The sequence below is a fragment of the Lipotes vexillifer genome, unplaced genomic scaffold (assembly GCF_000442215.2).
Source record: "Lipotes vexillifer unplaced genomic scaffold, Lipotes_vexillifer_v1.1 scaffold217, whole genome shotgun sequence".
In the NCBI taxonomy this organism is placed as follows: Eukaryota; Metazoa; Chordata; class Mammalia; order Artiodactyla; family Lipotidae; genus Lipotes; species Lipotes vexillifer.
In genome coordinates this window covers 8,375,564-8,398,290 of record NW_006788200.1, presented here as the reverse complement: position 1 = coordinate 8,398,290, position 22,727 = coordinate 8,375,564, and the positions used below count along the sequence as shown (strand labels likewise).

The 22,727-nt window shown below is 41.0% G+C and overlaps 1 protein-coding gene across 1 annotated transcript; it reads right to left on the bottom strand.

The window, feature by feature from the left end:
• Positions 1-17,316: 17,316 nt before the first annotated feature.
• On the bottom strand, positions 17,317-22,719 carry ZMAT2 (zinc finger matrin-type 2). The gene is made up of 6 exons (XM_007461480.1): positions 22,698-22,719; positions 22,274-22,367; positions 20,942-21,065; positions 19,628-19,701; positions 19,034-19,179; positions 17,317-18,375 (listed from the first exon to the last, which is right to left on the bottom strand). The coding sequence occupies exons 1-6, from the start codon at positions 22,713-22,715 to the stop codon at positions 18,232-18,234; spliced, it is 600 nt and encodes a 199-aa protein (XP_007461542.1). The 5' UTR covers positions 22,716-22,719; the 3' UTR covers positions 17,317-18,231.
• Positions 22,720-22,727: the final 8 nt, after the last annotated feature.

Below are 22,727 nucleotides of genomic sequence, written 5' to 3'. Positions count from 1 at the left end.
AGATACAGAAAAGATAAAGAAAGTGAAATGAAAGTACAGTTGACCCTTGAACAACACAGGTTTGAACTGCGCAGGTCCACTTATTCACAGGTAGTTTTTTCAAAAGTAAATACTACAGTACTACACAATCCACAGTTGACTGAATCCAAGGATGCAGAATCACAGGTACAGAGGAACCATAGATATGGAGGAACTGTAAATACAGAGGGCTGACCATAAGTTATATGTGGACTTTGGACTGCATGGAGGGTTGGCACCCCTAACCACCATGTTCAACTGAACACCACTGATATGGAAAATCATCAATTCACAAAGGGTGATAGCAACAGAGGAGGAAAGGAACAAAGAAACTACAAAACGGTTAGAAAACAATTAACAAGATGGCAAAAATAAGTTCTTCCCTACCAATAATTACTTTAAATAAAAATGGATTAAAATCTCCAATCAAAATGTACAGAGTGGCTAAATGGATTTTTTTTTAAAAAGACCTTGAATATATGCTACCTACAAGACTCCAGCTTCAAGGAAACACCTAGGCTCAAAGTAGAGGGATGGAAAAAGCTACCCATGATAATGGAAACTAGAAGAGAGCATGGGTAGCTATGCTTATATCAGACAAAATACCTTAAGTCAAAAACTGTAACAAGAGACAAAGAAGGTCATTATATAATGATAAAGGCATTAATTCATCAAGAGGATATAAAAATTATAAATATATACATACCCAACATCAGACCACCTAGATATATTAGGCAAATACTAACAGATCTGAAAGGAGTAATCGACAACAATACAACAATAATAGGAGACTTCAATACTCCACTTTCTTCAGTTGATAGATCATCTAGACAGAAACACTGAATTACACTTTAGACCAAATTGACCTAATATACAGAATACTCCATTGAACAGCAGCAGAATACACATTCTTCTTAAGCACAAATGGAACATTCTCCGGGACAGATCATGTGTTAAGTCACAGAACAAGTCTTAGCAAATTTTAAGATTGAAATTATACCAAGTATCTTTTCTGACCACAATGGCATGAAACTAGAATTCAATAACAGGAGAAAAACTGGAAAAATCACAAATATGTGGAAATTAAACAACACACTCCTGAACAACCAATGGGTCAAAGATGAAATAAAAAATATCTTGAAACAAGTGAAAATGGAAACACAACACACAAAAAACTTATGGGATGTAGCAGAAGAGTTCCAAGAGGGAAGTTTATAGTTATAAACTAAATGCCTACATTAACTTAAAAAATGAATGCTCTCACAAAACAACTAAATTCTACACCTCAAAGAACTAGAAAAACAAGAACAAATAAAGCTCAAAGTTAGTAGAAGGAAGGAGATAACAAAGATCAGAGCAGAAATAAATGAAATAGAGAAGAGAAAAACAACAGAAAAGATCAAGAAAACTTTAGTTATTTTTCTAAAGATTAAATGAAATTGGCAAAACTTTAGCTAGACTTACAAAGAAAAAAGAGAGAGGGTAAAATAAATAAGATTATAAATGAAAGAGGAGACACTACAATAGATACCCACAGAAATAAAAAGGATTTATAAGAGATTACTATAACCAATTATATGTCAACAAATTGGACAACCTAGAGGAAATGAATATATTCCTAGAAACATACAATCTACCAAGTGTGAATCATGAAGAAATAAAAATCTGAACAGAGCAATAACAAGTAAGGAGATGGAGTCAGTAAAAAACCTAACAAACAAAAGACCAGGACCAGATGGCTTCTTGGGTGAATTCTATGAAACAGTTACAGAAGAATTAATACCAATTCTTCTCAAACTCTTCCAAAATTTGAAGAGAAGGGAACACTCTCAAACTCATTTTATAAGGCCAGCATTACCCTGATGTCAAAGCCAGATAACAATACTTCAAGAAAACTAGAGAATAAAAAAAAAAGAAAGAAAACTACAGACCAGGGGGCGGAGTCAAGATGGAGTACTAGGAAGACGCAGAATTCCCGTCTCCTCACAACTACCAGGCACCAGTGGGGGACCATGGACCCCTAAGGAGACGGGAGGAACCCCCAGCGACTGGGTAGGACGTGGGGCATGGGGAGAGTGAAGGGGGAGGAGAAGTGGAGGCGGGATGGGACTGGCACCCCTGAGGGGCAGCTGGGGGAGGGGAAGGGATCCCACACACAAAGGGGGAAATTGGGGACCATTGGGAGGGCAGAGGATCAAAAGGGAATGTGGCCAGGTTTCCCCTGCCCACTTGGGCCCCCAGAAACCTGCTGAGATCCTGGGCCTGATCCTCGGCCCACAGAAGCCCCCTCCAGCCGCGTGGGTCCTGAAGGAGTGGGAGGGAGGGAAGGGGGAGCAAAAGTAAAGGCCAGACCTCTGGACCAGCACCCCTGAGGGGTGGCTGGAGGAGGGGAGGAGTTCCTACACCCAGTGGGACCCACCCATGGTTAGGGGTTCAGTGGCAACTGGGGAGACCCTGGGGGAGATGGTGGGGGAGGGGCGTGAAGGAATAGAAGGGAACAGGGCCAGTGCGTTCCCTGTCTGCTTAGGCACCAGGAAGCCTGTTGGGCTCCTGGGCCTAATCCTTTGCCCCAGAGCCTCCCTCCTGCCACAAAGAGCCCAAGCCCCACCCCTACACCCTCACCCAGGGCCCTACTTCTGCACTCGGAGACCGCCTCCAACAAGCTGGGCCTAAACTCCACCCACACACCCTCACTCAGGGCCCTACCTCTAAACTCCGGAACTCCACACCCCAGAGACCCTCCTTTTGACCTGCTGTCTGTCCCCTTCTGAGCGCAGGTCCTAAGCAGAGGCCCTGCCCCACGCTTGAACGTTGCCCCACCTAGGCCCCACTCCACGCTCAAATGTCACCGCCCCCACCCACCTAGGTCCTGCCCCACACTAAACCCCACCCTAAACCCCACCCCTGACTAAATTCCATACACCCCCCAGACTCCACCCCCATAGCCAACGCTTTTTTTTTTTTTTTACTATTTTACACTGGGGTCTGTTTTACCTTGGTGATTCACTGCTGTTGATTCTTTTATATTTATATTTTTCCTAATAAATCTTTTATTTTTCTAATTTTCTTTTATTCTTTATAGTTTGTTAGTGATCTCTCCTTTTGGCTTGTTCGCCCCCCCCCCTTTTTCATTTTCTTTTTTCTGTTGTGGTTTTATTTTACCTTGTTTTAGTTGTTTCAATTATAGTTTTATTTTTCCTAATATATATTTTATCTTTCTAATTTTATTGTTTTTTAATCTTTGATATTGTACTGCTCCTTTTTTTTCTTTGTTTCTTCCTTTTTTTTAAACCACGCCACAAAGTTTAAAGGACCTTGGTTCCCAGGCCGGAGGTCGGACCCGAGCTCCTGTGGTGGGAGCTCCGAGTCCAAGCTGCTGAACTAACAGAGATCCTCAGACCCCAGGGAATATCAATCAGAGTGAGGCCTCCCAGAGGTCCTCATCTCAGCACCAAGACCTGGCTCTATCCAACTGCCTGCAAACTCCAGTACTGGACATCTCAGGCCAAACAACCAGTAAGACAGGAATACAGCACCACCCATCAAAAAAAAAAAAAAGAAATGATAAAACATATGCTACAGATGAAAAAGCATGGTAAAAACCTACAAGACCAAATAAATTAAGATGAAATAGGCAACCTACCTGAAAAAGAATTCAGAGTAATGATAGTAAAGATGATCCAAAATCTTGGAAACAGAATGGAGAAAATACAAGAAACACTTAACAAGGATCTAGAAGAACTAAAGAGCAAATAAACAGTGATGAACAACACAATTACTAAAATTAAAAATACTCTAGAAGGAATCAATAACAGAATAACTGAGGCAGAAGAACGGATAAGTGAGCTGGAAGATAAAATGGCGGAAATAACTGCCAAGGAGCAGAATAAAGAAAAAAGAATGAAAAGAATTGAGGACAGTCTCAGAGGCCTCAGGGACAACATTAAATGCACCAACATTTGAATTATAGGGGTCCCAGAAGAAGAAGAGAAAAAGAAAGTGTCTGAGAAAATATTTGAAGAGATTACAATCAAAAACTTCCCTAACATGGGAAAGGAAATAGTCAATCAAGTACAGGAAGCACACAAAGTACCATACAGGATAAACCCAAAGAGAAACACACTGAGACACATATTAATCAAACTATCAAAAATTAAATACAAAGAAAAAATATTAAAAGCAGCAAGGGAAAAGCAACAAATAACATGGAAGGGAATCCCCATAAGGTTAACAGCTGATTTTTCATTAGAAACTCTGCAAGCCAGAAGGCAGTGGCAGGACATATTAAAAGTGATGAAAGGGAAAAACCTACAACCAAGATTACTCTACCCAGCAAGGATCTCATTCAGATTCGATGGAAAAATTAAAACCTTTACAGATAAGCAAAAGTTAAGAGAATTCAGCACCACTAAACCAGCTTTACAACAAATGCTAAAGGAATTTCTCTAGGCAGGAAACACAGAGAAGGAAAAGACCTACAAAAAGAAACCCAGAACAATTAAGAAAATGGTACTACAAACATACATATTGATAATTACCTTAAATGTAAATGGATTAAATCCTCCAACCAAAAGACATAGACTGGCTGAATGGATACAAAAACAAGACCCGTACATATGCTGTCTACAAGAGACCCACTTCAGACCTAGAGACACATACACACTGAAAGTGAGGGGATGGAAAAAGATATTCCATGCAAATGGAAATCAAAAGAAAGCTAGAGTAGCAATTCTCATATCAAATAAAATAGACTTTAAAATAAAAACTATTACAAGAGACAAAGAAGGACACTACATAATGATCAAGGGATCAATCTAAGAAGAAGATATAACAATTGTAAATATTTATGCACCCAACAGAGGAGCACCTCAATACATAAGGCAAATGCTAACAGTCATAAAAAGGGAAATCGACAGTAACACAATAATAGTAGGGGACTTCAACACCCCTCTTTCCTCAATGGACCGATCATCCAAAATGAAAATAAAAAAGGAAACACAAGCTTTAAATGACACATTAAAGAAGATGGACTTAACTGATATTTATAGGACATTCCATCCAAAACCACAGAATACACTTTCTTCTCAAGTTCTCATGGAACATTCTCCAGGAGAGACCATATATTGGGTCACAAATCAAGCCTTGGCAAATTTAAGGAAATTGAAATCATATCAAGTATCTTTTCCAACCACAACGCTATCAGACTAGACATCAATTACAGGAAAAAAAACTGTAAAAAATTACAAACACATGGAGGCTAAACAATACGCTACTAAATAACCAAGAGATCACTGAAGAAATCAAAGAGGAAATTAAAAAATACCTAGAAACAAATGACAATGAAAACACAATGACCCAAAACCTATGGGATGCAGCAAAAGCAGTTCTAAGAAAGAATTTTATAGCAATCCAATCCTACCTCAAGAAACAAGAAAAATCTCAAATTAACAACCTAAACTTACACCTAAAGCAATTACACCTAAAGCAAAGTTAGCAGAAGCAAGTAAATCATAAAGATCAGATCAGAAATAAATGAAAAAGAAATGAAGGAAGCAACAGCAAAGATCAATAAAACTAAAAGCTGGTTCTTTGGGAAGATAAACAAAATTGATAAACCATTAGCCAGACTCATCAAGATAAAAAGGGAGAAGACTCAAATCAATAGAATTAGAAATGAAAAAGGAGAAGTAACAACTGACACTTCAGAAAAACAAAGGATCATGAGAGATTACTACAAGAAATTATATGCCGATAAAATGGACAACCTGGAAGAAATGGACATATTCTTAGAAAAGCAAAACTTCCGAGACTGAGCCAGGAAGAAATAGGAAATATAAACAGACCAATCACAAGCACTGAAATTGAGACTGCGATTAAAAATCTTCCAACAGGCTTCCCTGGTGGCGCAGTGTTTAAGAGTCCGCCTGCCGATGCAGGGGACGCGGGTTCGTGCCCCGGTCCAGGAGGATCCCACACGCTGCGGAGCGGCTGGGCCCGTGAGGCATGGCCGCTGAGCCTGTGCGTCCAGAGCCTGTGCTCCGCAATGGGAAAGGCCACAACAGTGAGAGGCCCACATACCGCAAAAAAAAAAAATATTCCAACAAACAACAGCCCAGGACCAGATGGCTTCACAGGCAAATTCTATCAAACATTTAGAGAAGAGCTAAACCTACCCTTCTCAAACTCTTCCAAAATATAGTGGAGAGAGGAACACTCCCAAACTCATTCTACGAGGCCACCATCACCCTGATACCAAAACCAGACAAAAATGTCACAAAAAAAGAAAACTACAGGCCAATATCTCTGATGAACATAGATGCAAAAAACCTCAACAAAATACTAGCAAATAGAATCCATCAGTACATTAAAAGGATCATACAACATGATTAAGTGGGGTTTATTCCAGGAATGCAAGGATTCTTCAATATACGCAAATCAATGTGATACAGCATATTAACAAATTGAAGGATGAAAACAATATGATCATCTCAATAGATTCAGAAAAAGCTTTTGACAAAATTCAACACCTATTTATGATAAAAACTCTCCAGAAAGTAGGCATAGAGGGAACCTACCTCAACAAAATAAAGGCCATATATGACAAACCCGCAGCCAACATCATTCTCAATGATGAAAAACTGAAACCATTTCCTCTAAGATCAGGAACAAGACAAGGTTGCCCAGTCTCACCACTATTATTCAACATAGTTTTGGAAGTTTTAGTCAGAGCAATCAGAGAAGAAAAAGAAATAAAAGGAATCCAAATCGGAAAAGAAGTAAAGCTGTCACGGTTTGCAGATGACATGATACTATAAATAGAGAATCCTAAAGATGCTACCAGAAAACTACTAGAGCTAATCAATTAATATGGTAGAGTAGTAGGATACAAAATTAATGCACATAAATCTCTGGCATTCCTATACACTAATGATGAAAAATCTGAAAGAGAAATTAAGGAAACACTTCCATTTACCACTGAAACAATAAGAATAAAATACATAGGAATAAACCTACCTAAGGAGACAAAACACCTGTATGTAGAAAACTTTAAGACACTGATGAAAGAAATTAAAGATGATACAAACAGATGGAGAGATACACCATGTTCTTGGATTGGAAGAATCAACACTGTGAAAATGACTATACTACCCAAAGCAATATACAGATTCAATGCAATCCTTATCAAACTACCAATGGCATCTTTCACAGAACTAGAACAAAAAATTGCACAATTTGTATGGAAACACAAAAGACCCCGAATAGCCAAAGGAATCCTGAGAAAGAAAAATGGAGCTGGAGGAATCAGGCTCCCTGAATTCAGACTATACTACAAAGCTACAGTAATCAAGACAGTATGGTACTGGCACAAAAAGAGAAATATAGATCAATGGAACAGGATAGAAAGCCCAGAGATAAATCCATGCACATATGGTCACCTTATCTTTGGTAAAGGTGGCAAGAGTATACAATGGAGGAAAGACAGCCTCTTCAATAAGTGGTGCTGGGAAAACTGGACAGCTACATGTAAAATAATGAAATTAGAACACTCCTTAACACCATACACAAAAATAAACTCAAAATGGATTAAAGACCTAAATGTAAGGCCAGACACTATAAAACTCTTAGAGGAAAACATAGGCAGAACACTCTATGACATAAATCACAGCAAGATCCTTTTTGACCCACCTTCTAGAGAAATGGAAATAAAAACAAAAATAAACAAATGGGATCTAATGAAACGTAAAAGCTTTGGCACAGCAAAGGAAACTATAAACAAGACGAAAAGACAACCCTCAGAATGAGAGAAAATACTTGCAAACGCAGCAGCTGACAAAGGATTAATCTCCAAAATATACAAGCAGCTCATGCAGCTCAATATCAGAAAAACAAACAACCCAATACAAAAATGGGCAGAAGTCCTAAACAGACATTTCTCCAAAGAAGATATACAGATTGGGAACAAACACATGAAAGGATGCTCAACATCACTAATCTTTAGAGAAATGCAAATCAAAACTACAATGAGGTACCACCTCACACCAGTCAGAATGGCCATCATCAGAAAATCTACAAACAATAAGTGCTAGAGAGGGTGTGGAGAAAAGGGAACCCTCTTGCACTGTTGGTGGGAATGTAAATTGATACTGCCACTATGGAGAACAGTATGGAGGTCCCCTAAAAAAATAAAAATAGAACTACCATAGGACCCAGCAGTCCCACTACTGGGCATATACCCTGAGAAAACCATAATTCAAAAAGAGTCATGTACCACAATGTTCACTGCAGCACTATTTACAATAGTTAGGACACGGAAACAACCTAAGTGTCTATAGACAGATGAATGGATAAAGAAGATGTGGCACATATATACAATGGAATATTACTCAGCCATAAAAAGAAATGAAACTGAGTTATTTGTAGTGAGGTGGAGGGACCTAGAGTCTGTCATACAGAGTGAAGTAAGTCAGAAAGAGAAAAACAAATACCGTATGCTAACACATATATATGGAATCTAAAAAAAAAAGAAGTTGTGAAGAGCCTAGGGGCAGGACAGGAATAAAGATGCAGATGTAGAGAATGAACTTGAGGACACGGGGAGGGGGAAGGGTAAGCTGGGACAAAGTGAGAGTGGCATCGACATATATGCACTACCAAATGTAAAATAGATAGCTAGTGGGAAGCAGCCGCAAAGCACAGGGAGATCACCTCGGTGCTTTGTGTCCACCTACAGGGGTGGGATAGGGAGGGTGGGAGGCAGATGCAAGAGGGAGGAGAAATGGGGATATACGTATATGCATAGCTGATTCACTTTGTTATGCAGCAGAAACTAACACACCATTGTAAAGCAATTATACTCCAATAAAGATGTTAAAAAAAAAAAAACTACAGACCAATATCCCTGATGAATACAGATGCAAAAATCCTCAATAAAGTACTGACAAATTGAATTCAACAGCACATTAAAAGGATCAAGTGGGGGAATTCCCTGGTGGTCCAGTGGTTAGGACCCCGTGGTTTAACTGCTGAGGGTGTGGGTTCAATCCCTGGTTAGGGAAATAAGTACGATCCCACAAGCCAAGAGGCATGACAAAAAAAAAAAAAAAAAAGTCAAGTGGGATGTACCCCTGGGATGAAAAGATGGTTTGTCATATGCAAATCAATAAATGTGATACTCCATATAAAATGAATGAAAGACAATGTGATCATCTCAATAGATGCAAAAACTTTCTGAAAAAATTCAATATATTGGGCTTCCCTGGTGGTGCAGTGGTTGAGTCCACCTGCCGATGCAGGGGACACGGGTTCGTGCTTGGTCCAGGAAGATCCCACATGCCGCGGAGCGGCTGGGCCCGTGAGCCATGGCAGCTGAGTCTGCGCGTCTGGAGCCTGTGCTCCGCAACAGGAGAGGCCACAACAGTGAGAGGCCTGCGTACCACAAAAAAAAAAAAAAAAATTCAACATATTTTCAAAATAAAAACTCTCAACAAATTGAGTATAGAAGGAACATACTTCAACGTAATTAAAACCATATATGACAAGCCAACAACTAACATCATACTCAATGGTGAAAGAGTGAAAAGTTTCCCTCTAAGATGAGGAAAAAGACAAGGTGCCCACCCTCACCATTCCTATTCAACATAGTACTGGAGTCCAGCCAGAGAAATTAGGCAAGAAAAAGAATCAAAACACATCCAAACTGGAAGAGAAGAAGTAAACTTGTCTCTGTAGATGACATGGTCTTATATATAAAAAACCCTAAAGACTCCATTCAAACACTGTTAGAACTAATCAACAAATTCAGTAAAGTTTCAGGATACAAAATCAACATGAAAAATCAGTTGCATTTCTATACACTAACAATAAACTATATGAAGAAGGAAAAAAATCCCATTTAAAATAGGGTCAGGGACTTCCCTGGTGGTCCAGCAGTTAAGATTCTGTGCTTCCAATGCAGGGAGCATGGGTTCGATCCCTGGTCAGGGAACTATGATCCCACATACTGTGTGGTGTGGCCAAAACATTTAAAAAAGAAATCAAAAACAATAAAATACTTAGGAATAAATTTAACTAAAGAAGTACAAGACCTATACACTATAAGTTATAAGACACTGATGAAAGAAACTGAAGAAGGAAGAAGACACAAATACAGTAAGTGCCCTGCATACGAATGAGTTCCATTCCGAGAGCACATTTGTAAGTCCAATTTGTTCCTAAGTCCAACAAGTTAGCCTAGGTACCCAACTAACACAACTGGCTATATACTACCCTACTGTGATAGGTTTATAGTACTTTTCACACAAATTACATAAAAAAAAAACAAACACAAAAAAATAAAGAAAACATTTTTAATCTTATAGTACAGTACTCTGAAAAGTACAGTACATTATCAGCTACATCACGGCTGCTTTTATGCTTGCTTCCGGACATCCTGGGCTTGAGATAAAGATACTGTACTACTATTACTGTAAAGTACACAAAAGCACAACCACTTGTAGAGGATGCACACACGTGACAATGTACACCAGACACATGAACTAATTTATGTGACTGGACATGCAAACGCATGTTCGCATCTTTGAAAGTTCACAACTTGAAGGTTCATATGTACGGGATTTACTGTAAATGGAAATACATCACATGTTCATAGACTGGAAGAGTTAATATTGTTTTAAGATGTCTATACTACCCAATGTAATCCCTATTAAAATTCCAATGGCATTTTTCACAGAAATAGAAAAAACAATCCCCAAATTCATGTGGAACAACAAAAGACCCCAAAAGTGAAAGCAATCTAGAGAAATAACAAAGCAGGAAGCATCATGCATCCTGATTTCAAACTATATTACAAAGCTATAGTAATCAAAACAGTATGGTACTGGCATTAAAACTAACATACAGGGCTTCCCTGGTGGTGCAGTGGTTGAGAGTCCGCCTGCCGATGCAGGGGACACAGGTTCGTGCCCCGGTCCGGGAAGATCCCACATGCCGCAGAGCAGCTGGGCCCGTGAGCCATGGCCGCTGAGCCTGCACGTCCGGAGCCTGTGCTCCACAACGGGAGAGGCCACAACAGTGAGAGGCCCGTGTATCGCAAAAAAAAAAAAATTAAAAACAGAACTACCATATGACCCAGCAATTCCATTCCTGGGTATTTATCAAAAATTAAAAAAACCTACCAATTCAAAAAGATATATGCACCCCTATGTTCACTGCAGCATTATTTACAATAGCCAAGAAATGGAAGCTAGGATATATATGCAAAGGAATATTACTAAGCCATAAAAAGAATGAAATCTTGCCATTTGTGACAATATGGATGGATTTAGAGGGTACTATGCTAAGTGAAACAAGTCAGACAGAGAAAGATACATACCTGATTTTATTTATAAGTGGAATCTAAAAAGCAAAACAAATGAACAAACACAGCAAAACAGAAACAAAGTCATAGATACAGAGAACAAACAGGTGGTTGCCAGAAGGGAGTGGGGCAGGGGCATGTGGGAAATAGGTTAGTGAGATTAAGAGGTACAAACTTCTAGTTACAAAATGAATGAGTCACGGGTATGAAATGTTTAGTGTGGGGAATACAGTCTAATAATATAATATCTTTGTATAATGACAGATGGTAACTAGACTTATGGTAGTGGTGATTATTTTGTAATGTACAGAAATGTTGAATCACTAAGTTGTGCGCCAGGAAATAAAATAGTGTTGTAGGTCAATTATACTTCAAAAGCAAACAAAACTCATAGAAAAAGAGGTCAGGTTTGTAGTTACCAGAGGCAGGGGTGGAGTGAGGGGAATTGGATGAAGGTAGTCAAAAGCACAAACTTCCAGTTATAAGACAAAAAAAGTACTAGGGATGTAATGTACAACATGTTAAATATAATTAATACTGCTTTATGTTATACATAAAAGTTGCTAAGAGAGTAAATCCTAATAGTTCTCATCACAAGGAAAAATAATTTTTCCGTTTTCTTTTATTTTTGTATATATGAGATGTAGAAGTTCACTAAACTTATTGTGGTAATCATTTCATGATGTACATAGGTCAAATCATTATGCTGTACACCTTAACCTTATACAGTGCTCTATGTCCATTGTATCTCAATAAAACTGGAAGGGAAAAAATGACCTGGCTTCCAGGTCCCTGCAGAATGCCAGTGACCTAAATTTGAATCTCTCCACCCATCCTAAAAACAAACAAATGAACAAAAAGGAAAGCTAGGGAATTCCCTGGCGGTCCAGTGGTTAGAACTCGGTGCTTTCACTGCCAGGGGCCGGGTTCAATCCCTGGTTGGGGAACTAAGGTATCCGGTAAGCCATTTGGTGCAGCAAAAAAACCCCAAACAAACAATAAAACCACCTATGACTGCAGCATAATTTGGAGACAGAGAATATTATAAACTTCATTTTATATATAAACTGGTAACTATACAACCCAAATCAGCAGATCCAGTTACAAAGCCATGCTACTGAAGAGAGGCCAAGATGGTAAAGATTAGAGAGCAGCAGAATCCTACCAATGGTGGAAGACAGATAAAGTCACCACCAGAAAAAGAGTCCCAGCTTGAGTGGAGAAATGCTGACAATAGGTCTCAGACCTGGTGGATGAGAGGAATTGAGGACTCTAAAAGAAATTCTTGAAAATGAGACTGGAAACGGAAATCTTTGAAAGGCATCTTGTCCAGAGGAAAGAGATGATTTGAAGGGCAGGTATCCCTTGAGGGCTTGACGGTGAAGAGAAAGAAGGAAACAAGGAGTAAAAATGAAGACTACCAGGGAAATGAAAGAGAGTCACAAAATCAGAAGACACATCAACCTGGGCTCCACTTGCAAAAAAGTGCCTTCTATTTGGAAAAAATGCACTCCATTCTACCAACAGAAGAGGGCACTCTCAAACTAAGAAACCTGATAAAACACCCAACTGCCTGCCTCATTTGCAATTGCTGAAACTGGAAAGTAGACATTTCAAAATGAACAGAAAATAGTAGGTATAATATTACATAAAGACAACAAAAAAAGAGAATAATTTTTTTTCAAAACTAATCATGAGACAAGAAAACTCCAACCTGATTTAAATAACCTTAAACAGTCATTTGGTGATATGAAAAAATACTGTGAATCAGAAAAATAACTCAGAACAAAAATGGACAAAAACAAAAAGATATAAGACAAGGGTTAGTCAAAATCAAAAGAAACTGATCAAAAAGAAAAATCATCTCAGGAAAAAAAAAGACTAAATTATAAGATGTCCAAGGGGAAGAGATTTTACTTAAAATACAATAACTGGTTTTGACAGAAGGAATTAAAACAGCCAAGAAAATAAAAATAAAATTAAGAAATCAGTAAGAAGGATCAGAGAGAAAGTGCTAGATAGAGAGGCAATTAGAAGATCCAGTATATATTACAGTCCCTGTAGAAAAAGACAAAATAATGAAACCGATGTTAATATTCAAGAAAACTTCCTGGAAATAAAACTTCAATCTACACATCGAAAGGGTCTCCCAAGGACCAAAGAAAATTGATATGGAATAGTCAACTGTGAGGTATCTTAGAAAATCAATTAGATTGGAAAGAAAAAAATCCTCTGGGCCTCAGGCAAAACGACCAAATCATTTAGGAAGGAAAAGAAAAGAAGTGAGAACCAAGATTTTATATCCAGCCAATCTGTCCTTTAAGTACCAAGGCTATAAAAAAAATCAGTATTAAATATGCAAGAACTCAGAATACTGTACTCAGGAGCCTCGTTTGAGGAATCTACTATAGAATGAGTTTCATCCAACTAATACTCATCATGATGGTATTAAATATACTAATGAGTTGTAGATCTGCAAGTAAAATAAAGGTGGTGACAAGGGTGGGAAAAGAGTATGCAAATTGTTTTCTAAAAACAATATGACTCAAACTGGAAGGGAGGAAAGGGAAAAATGGAATAAAATAATTGATCGTTATAATAAGCAATAGGCGGGAGTCAAGATAGAGCTGACAAACGAAATAATACAGCCCACCTATGGAAAAGTTATTTGAGGACTTAGAAAAAATTCAAGTATAACTGATAACTATTGGAACAAAAACGCAAACATTACTTAACGTCAAAAGTAATTTTAAAAGTGGGTTTTTTTTTGGGGGGGGGTAGGTTGTTTTTTAGCACTTCCTTACTTCCTGGAACTACTAGGTGAATCCAAAATGCTCTAGGCTCATCTCTGTATTTCCTGCCCCAGTCCTAGCACCAGCCATTTCTCCAATGAACCCTGGTTCCTAGTCGAATGGGAGCTGAACACCTGCTGGAAACCTGGTCGCTTTGGTGCTCTCGTCAGAGGAGGAGTCTCAAAATGCTTTCTCGAAGCGGGATCACTGGGAAAATGAAGAAAGCTGGTATAGCAAAAAGGGATTAATGGGAAAATGAAGAAGGCTGGGACAGGGGCAAAAGGGCTGGAGAGCGCCCGCGGGTCTCGAACCACCCTCGAAAGGGTGATTGGATCACAATGCAGTCGAAGGAACCGCTGAGCTATAGCCAGCCCGAGTTAGAACTCTGGATTATATCCCCTTGGCTGTTGAGAAAGAGGTGCGTCACAACAAACCAACCAGAGCAGATACGATCCAGGCTGATTTAGCGTGCTCCCCACCCCCAATCCAGACACTCGGAGAGTGCCCATCTGACAACACACAACAGTGAGAAGGACCCAGGTCTCCCCTACCTCTTAGTGAGCTCTTCCTTAGTTGCTTCCGGGCTTATTCCCTCCTACCACGCGGCAGTCACCAGGTCCACCAGACTCTGGACTTCTAGTCCAGCCTCTACGCTCTCCCGACAACCACACAGGGCCGCTCACTCTGTGGTCTAAACAACTTTCATAGTGCCTTGAGTCAGGAGAGTGAAATCTTTACAAGCTGCTAATTGTTACTTCAGGCCTTATCTTGGAACTTTGCAGCTAAACCCCACAGCTCCTCTCCCAGGTGTTATAGTTCCCAGGTGTCATATAGTGTCACTCCTTCTATTACTATTTTTAAAAAATTATTCTAAACTGCACAAAAACACCCTATTCCTTTCATGTATACTGTAAACAGCCACAATTCCTACCATGACTATGATTTCAGTGTGTACTCCTCCAGTTTTTTCCCTCAATCTACGTATTTAACTGTATACACAACAGTTTTGACTGGCAGGGGTGAAGGGTGGGCTTATTGGGGATTGGGTTGTTGGGTATTGTTCTGTTACACTTAACAGAATGTCTTGGAGATCTTGTCAGTACATACACTAGATCTAATTCATACATATTGTAATGGCTGCATTATACTCAAGTATAAATGTACCGGTTTTATTTTAAATGTTTCACTGTTATAAACATAGCTGCTGTAAACCTCCTTGTATGCATATGTACACATAAGCAAGTCTGTTTTTAGGATACTTATATGAGTGGAATTGCTGAATTAAAGACTTCACATTTAAATTTTTGGAGGTTATGGGAGAGATGTGAGAGGCCCTAGGACGCCTGAAGTCACAAAATCTGAAGCCATACAGATCTTTTGTTCCCTAAATACTTTAACTGGCAATTCCACCAGAGTGTAAATTCCATGACACTTGGGACTTTGTTGCCTTGTCCCAGAAGATACTACCAGGGTCTAGAACATGTTCAGCATCTCAGCACTCACTAAACGAACTCATGTAGGCCGGTCACAGGCATATGACTAACCAGAATGCAAAATTTCCTTGGATTTTTAGAAAGACCACAAACATCAATAAAGCTTCTCTTCCAGAGTTTGGAGTTATCTAGGATTGCTCTGGGGTCCTAAATTTCCATCCCATCTCCTTCCTTCCCCCGCTTTTTTTAATTCACCAGCTTGAACCACTCCAAACACCCATGACCTAGACAGACCCCTTGGAAACTCAAACCACTTGCCAGTCCCAAGATAATTTAGAGAAAATGGACTTCAGAATTGCTTTTTAGTAGAGATGACCAGAAGTCAGATTCCACCGGTACCAAAGAGGGAAATCGCTTGAAGCCAAGTTGAATTAGCTACCTGAAGAATGAACACTGAACCACGGAAGGAACTCAGCTCATTGTTACATTCTCTAGCCTGCCTTGACAGGGGGAACAAAAGGACCCAGTTGACTAGGGTAGATTCTTACCCAAGGACCTGTAGAACACATAATCCTGCCAAGGAAAGCACCAACTAATATGTCCGCAACTGGCCAACGAATATTGTATGAGAAATTTTGAGCCAGTCCTTGAACCAGTAGATAAAGACACATTCAGTGTTTCCATTGGCAAGATTCAGCATCAGAAATAAAATTAGGCAGGGAATTCCTGGTGGTCCAGTGGTTAGGACTCCGCTTTCACTGCTGAGGGCTCAGGTTTGATCCCTAGTCAGGGAACTAAGATCCCACAAGCTGCGCAGCACGCTGCCCCTCACCCCTGCCCCCCAAAAAGAAAAGTCAGCAAAAGAGATGCCTAACAGCAAGGGAATTTTGCACAAAAGTCCAAAGGAAAGGGTATGGTGCTTTGGGGGACCCACAAGTGGTTCAGATGCTACATAAAGGTGTCCAAAGGGCTAGATAAGGCAGAAAATGTCAACAAGCCATATGGTAGCAGCCTTGTTAGCCCAAGCAGAGCCCACTTTTCAAGGAACAGAAGCAACTAAAGTTGTTACACAATTCACCTGTTTGAAGCTTGTGTAACTACCATTTGTTTTTTTACTTTAAGGAACTGACTTTTTTTTTTCCATCTGCATCCCTGGGGCCTGGCACAGTACCTGATGTAGGGAACATCAAAGTCGTTTTTGCTTTAGTTAGCCAGTCTGTACCATCTAATTCTCAAGTTAGACCCAACTTGAGGCAAGGCAGCTTCTCAATAGTTCTCACTGGGGCTAGGGGGGAGGAATTATGCCCCGCCCTCCTCCAGGGACACAGACATCTTTCATTGTCATAACTTTGGGGAGAAGGTGCTATTGGCAACTAGTGAGTAGAGGCTTGAGATACTCTAGACACCCTACAATGCACAAGGGAGCCTCCACAACAGCCCAAAATGTCAATGGTGCAAACACCGAGTAACCCTGTGCCTAGCCTAACTGCAGAGTCAGGAAAACACTAAGTTTTCAACCCTGAGCTCTGCTGTTCCAGAAACAGAAGATCAAAGGAGGCTAAAATTACAGGAAAAGTTATATTCAAACTCCTCCAGACAAAGATCACATCAGAGTAAAGTATAACTCGTGTTGAAGGCACCTAGAAAAAAAGTGACCGGGCTCAAATGAAGGGAGAATAATAAGTATGGGGAAGAAAAAACAATACACAGGGAAGAATATGGGATGTTCCCACCAAATGTGAAATAGGCCCAGTCAATGCTATTTATTATACATGTTGAACAGCCTCTGAGACCCAAGGGCTCCCATATGAGGTTTTCTCCTTTTTCTTTTTTGCATCAAACAGGTTCTTCCAAGAGCCTGCTTACAAGGAAGACAAAAACAGAGTAATCCTCAATAAAATGAAACAAATAGGAAAAGCTGAACAGTTTACATATGAAGAACAAAGGTTAAAAAACTCACCAGACAAAAACCACACCAAACACTCATCCCATTTAATTTCCTGTTACATGCTCTGAGGAAGCTGAGAACACCAGGCCCCAAGGCAGCAATGCTCCTGAGGCTCTAGCTTAGGCTCCCACTATGTGACAGTTTCATGCACACGCACCCGCACATACCAATGACCCAGGCAGAAGTACACATGCATGCACAGGTGGCCGGAGAACCACGGGGCGGGACTGGGGGAGAATGGCAAAAGGAGGGGCCAGTCAAGGATATGCTATCAACTGGAAACTGGGGACCCAGAGAACCCTTCTGCTGTAGGCTAAGCAAGAGTAAAAATTAAAACAAAGGCAGAACACAGGGTAAATGCAGGATGCTCAGATGAGATGGACAGATGAAGAGGGAAAGATGCAAGGGGAGTTTCGGGAAAGCAGCCTCAGAAGAGGTGGTTTTTCTTTATTGGGAACTCAGATGATCAGACGTCCTCTGTCTCCAGTGAAATACTGAGGCTGAAGGAACATGCCACAGCACATTCCTTTGCATCCTGTGCTCTCTCCCAAGGTAGAGGGAAACCACAAACACCCACCCTCTAGCCCTCCCCACTGCCACTCTTAAGGACTTTCCCCAGTACCTCCCAAAAGATGACGCCCACACACACAGTTAGGCCTGGCAAAAAGCCAAGCATAGAAAGCCTCAGTAACTCTTCTTGGTGGAACCAAAGCCAGAGAAGCCCATCACAGCTGCCATCTCATCATCCTCCTCAAATGTCAAGTCCTCCTCAGCCCTCCTTTTCTTCTCCTTCTGTTTCTCTTTCTTGTAGGCTTTGGCCTTTTCCTCCTAGAAGGGAAATCACTCAGAATCAGTTCAGACTCGTGAGCCAAATGTTGAAAGAGATAGGTGAGCTTCCTTTCTATCTTTAGAATAAAATAATTAAAGACAAGTAAAATTTCAAGAGCAAAGGAAAAGCCACAGTAAAGATCATAAGGGACAAGAAAGAGAAGTTTTAGCCTGTGGAAAGCATTTCTCAATCCTACATCCCAGTTCATCTCTAGTTCTTAACAAGGTGATGGGAGTAAAGCCACATAATAGGAACTAACATTCTGGGGCGTAGAGTACAAGCCAGGAACTGGTCTAAGTGCTTTATGTATATTATATACTAAGATCTTGAATATGGGGAAACAGAGGCACAAAGAGGTTATATAGCTTATCCAAGATTCACAGCCAGTATGTGAAGGAAACAGAATTCTGACCCAGTCAGCCTGGTTCCACGGGCCTGCTGGGGACTAGGTGCATTTAATTAATCACTCCTGCAGTTAAAAAAAAAAAAAAAAAAGTATGGCCCAGAGAGTCCAGAAAAAAAGGATAGGTTTAGAGCCATTTCCTTCAGATTACGAGAGTCCCAAACAAGGGCAATAAATGTTCCCCTTAATGTACAGAAATTCAGGAGATACAACTCTCCTCTGGAGATGGGAGTGGAATGAGGAAGAGAGCCTACCTCTTCTCTGAGTTCCTTCATCCTTTCCTCAAAATCATAATCCTTCTGCTTCTCTTCCATCTTCTTCTTGTTGACTTCAAACCGTTTCTTCACCTGATCCAAAGTGGAACGTTCCACACGCATAGACATGCCCAGGTTTCGCTGATCTGGGTAGGGTCAACAGTGAAGAAGGTAAGGTTGTTAAGACATCCTAAGTCCCTCAAAAAGTCTTTTCCTGACATTAAAAAAAAAAAACAAAAAAACAGACTCATAAAACACAGTAAAAATAATTAGGGCTAAAAAATACTTCCCCGGCAGCAGCCCCAGATAACAAGATATACGCAGCTTTCATTACCCTTACTGAGCAGACGCACACCAGTGGGGACAGCTGGGCCCTGGAGAAGACCATGGTCTGGGCTTGTTGACACCTTAGAACAGATACTCACCTCATGGACTCCAGAAACTTTAAATAATGAAGTAAAGAATGACCTATGCTGAAGCAACTAGAGAATTCCCCAGACACTGAAAAAGAGGCCCAATAGTAACTACCCTTTCCCACACCCCACCTCTAAAACTCAAATCCAGCCCCAATCACAAACTACCTCCAAGTCTTACGTTTCTTTCCATTAATGTGATCCAGGAAGTTGATGGAGTCTTTCACCACACAGTCACAGACATTGCAATAGTATCTAGAAAACAGAAAGAAATAGCACTATGGTCACATCTGGTTGTAAGGATTTTATCGTTTTCAACCAAAAAATTCATTATTTTTAGGTAAAATTTCTTTTTAGAAGAAGCATTCTCATTTCCACAAAGCCTTGGCTCTTGAAGAGTGTGGCTGCCAACTTCCAAGATGGCCCCCACAATGATCCCACACTCCTGGTATTCCTACCCTATATAGGCCCTTCCCAATTTGCACAAGCGTTAGTCTGTGTGATCAACAGAATGTATCAAAGGTAATGCTATGTCACTTCCAAGATTAGGTTATTAAAAAACATGGATTCTGTCTTAGGCTGTTCACGAGGATCACGTGCCCTGGGGAAGTCACTTGCTTTGTTGTGAGCAGCACTATGGAGCGGCCCATGGAGCATAGAACTGAGGCCTCCAAACCACAGCCACATGACAGAGCTTGGAAGCAGATCCTCCAGCCCCACTTATACCTCAGATGAATGCAGAACCAGCAGACACCTTGATGACAGCTTTGTGAGAGACACTTAGCCAGAACCACCTAGGTAAACCTTTCCCAGGTTACTTCCCCACAGATACTGTGAGCTATCCATTGTTTTATGCTGCTAACTACTGGGTTAATGTATTAATTTAAACAGCAATAGATAACTAACACAAAGAGGAAGGACAACAGTGGATTTACTCAGAGAAGCAGCTCAGAAAAGTGTCACTCATTGTTATCTGTGTTATGCTCCTGCTGGAAAACCTAACTGGACAGAGAGGTAGTGGTGAGCAAAAAGATGAAGAGTTCTTGTGGGACCCTTCTTCCTAAAGGTTATAGTCTTTGTCGAGGAGGAAGGTGCACAACCAGGAAATCCATAACAGCTACAACCTTTACAGCCAGTCTGGAACCTCAACCCCCTTTATTCACCATCAACATCTCCTGGGCTCCATTCTAGCTTCACCTAATTTCTCCCCTAGAAGTCTCCTCAGTAGTCCTTTTCATTTCTTCCTCTGGCAGGAGAACACATAATCCCTTTTAAGATATTAAAAAGTAGTTACAGTGCTAATATGAAGAAGCCTACAGAGTGACCCCTCTTACAGACACTATTATGTTAACTTGAGACCTTGGAGGACAATGGATGGAATTACAGGAAACAAGGTTGTTATTCTCAGGCCAGGTACCCTGCTCAACACTTCCTAAAACCAACGCAGTTTATTAAACTTACTCCTGGCTGCAGAGAAAGATGAAAAGCCACTCACCCTCCCATCTCAGACTGTGGGGTGGTCTTGGTAATGACGATTGTCTTCCCAAGTTTGGATTCCAGGTCCACCTTGTAGTCCCTATGCCGGAGAAGCTCTCGCTTGACTGGCTGCACTGGTTTTCCTGAAATATAATGGGGAAGGAAGTCCCTTCATTATTAGAGTTCCTTAACCAGAAAGGAGAAGAAACACATGAAATCCAAAATCCTGAGGTTTACTTTCATGTCTTTTTGAAACCTGAAGCAGGGGACACAACAGTCACTTCTAGCAGCAGCTAAGGAGCTCAACACAGAAAAAATGACAAGCAATCCTTAACTCTCTACATCTTTCCTCCACTTCAAATCCAACGAGTCTAAAAGCAATGTGTTTTTTTGTTGTTGTTGTTTTTGCGGTACGCGGGCCTCTCACTGTTGTGGCCTCTCCCGTTGCGGAGCACAGGCTCCGCATGCGCAGGCTCAGCGGCCATGGCTCACAGGCCTAGCCGCTCCGAGGCATGTGGGTTCCTCCCGGACCGGGGCACGAACCCGTGTCCCCTGCATTGGCAGGCGGACTCTCAACCACTGCGCCACCAGGAAAGCCCCTAAAAGCAATGTTTTTTATTCATTAATTAACTGAATTGAAGGGAGGAGTTCTGAATTTTCACAAAAAGCAACCTTTTAAAAGAAGAATAAGACCACTCAATAATGCTTTCAAACAGATATCCCAAGCATAAAACAGAAAGGAATCTTCTGAGAGCTGGGAAAACTTTTAAAGGGGGACCAACATTTAGGAAATATCTGTTATGTGTCAAGTACTATTGTACAAGTTACATAAAAACCAAAAGTTAGATTATGCAACGTGGTGTAGAAGAAGAAAAATGTACAGTTTGAAAACAGATGAGAAAATAAGACGTTTCTTTTTATACAGTGGAATCTCTAGGAGAGAAGCACCAACTCCCTGACATAGTATAACGCACAGAGAACAGCACTAAGCGCTAGGTTAAACAATACCATGTTCCCTGCTGCTCTTCAAAAGCAATAATACATAGCAGCAAAATACTCCTTCTTCTGTCACTAGTAAGGATCCCACTCTCTTCACTGTACTTGAGGAAAGTATGAAATGAGCCAAACAAAGGTAGGGCAAGGAAGCAGAATCACAGAGCTGGAAAGCACCTCAAAAGCACTTCAGTCCATCTCCTCGCTCTCATACCTGAAGAAACTGAGGACCAGGGAGGCAATGCTCTGCCAACGGTTACACAAGAAAGGAGGACAGCGCATTTCAACTCCCCACCCACTCTCCAACCATTGCATCGCCTCTATAATACACTTAGCACTTGATGGAGAAGGCACCCACCATCCTTCTTTTCTCTCTCTTCCGTGAGCCTCTTCTCGGCGAGCTTCTCATATTCATCTTTGTCCCACTTTCGGCGAAAGTCCAAGTTTTTTGTCTGGGGGGAGGAAAAAGCGCTTGAAATTCGTCGCTAATCGTGTCCGACTCCTGGAAAAACGGAAGCGCGTCCTCGCTGCCAAGGCGGCCCCGGGACCTGGGGAAAGCGAAGCCTCTCCGGACAGCACCAGGAGGCTGAGGTTGCCTCAGGACCCCAACCAGAGCCCTCCCCGATTACACTGATCCTGTGCCAGGGCCTTACGAAGAAGCTCTTGAACTGGGGCCATTAGATTGCGAGGAGGTGTCGGGAAGTCAATCGGGTGCAGAATACTCGGCGCCGAGAAGCCACCCCCGACCCCCCACCCCAAGCCTCCTCACACACAACACCTACCCCACTGCCCGACGCCATCTTCGCTGCGAA

Bases quoted from the DNA above. Each gene is read 5' to 3' on its own strand.
- ZMAT2 (XM_007461480.1), bottom strand. The intron at 21,066-22,273 runs GTGGGTGCCTTC...ATTATATTTCAG, and splicing joins AGAGAGAGAAAAGAAGGATG to GAAAACCAGTGCAGCCAGTC. The intron at 19,702-20,941 runs GTGAGTGGCTTT...TCTGTTTTCTAG, and splicing joins CCACAGTCTGAGATGGGAGG to ATACTATTGCAATGTCTGTG.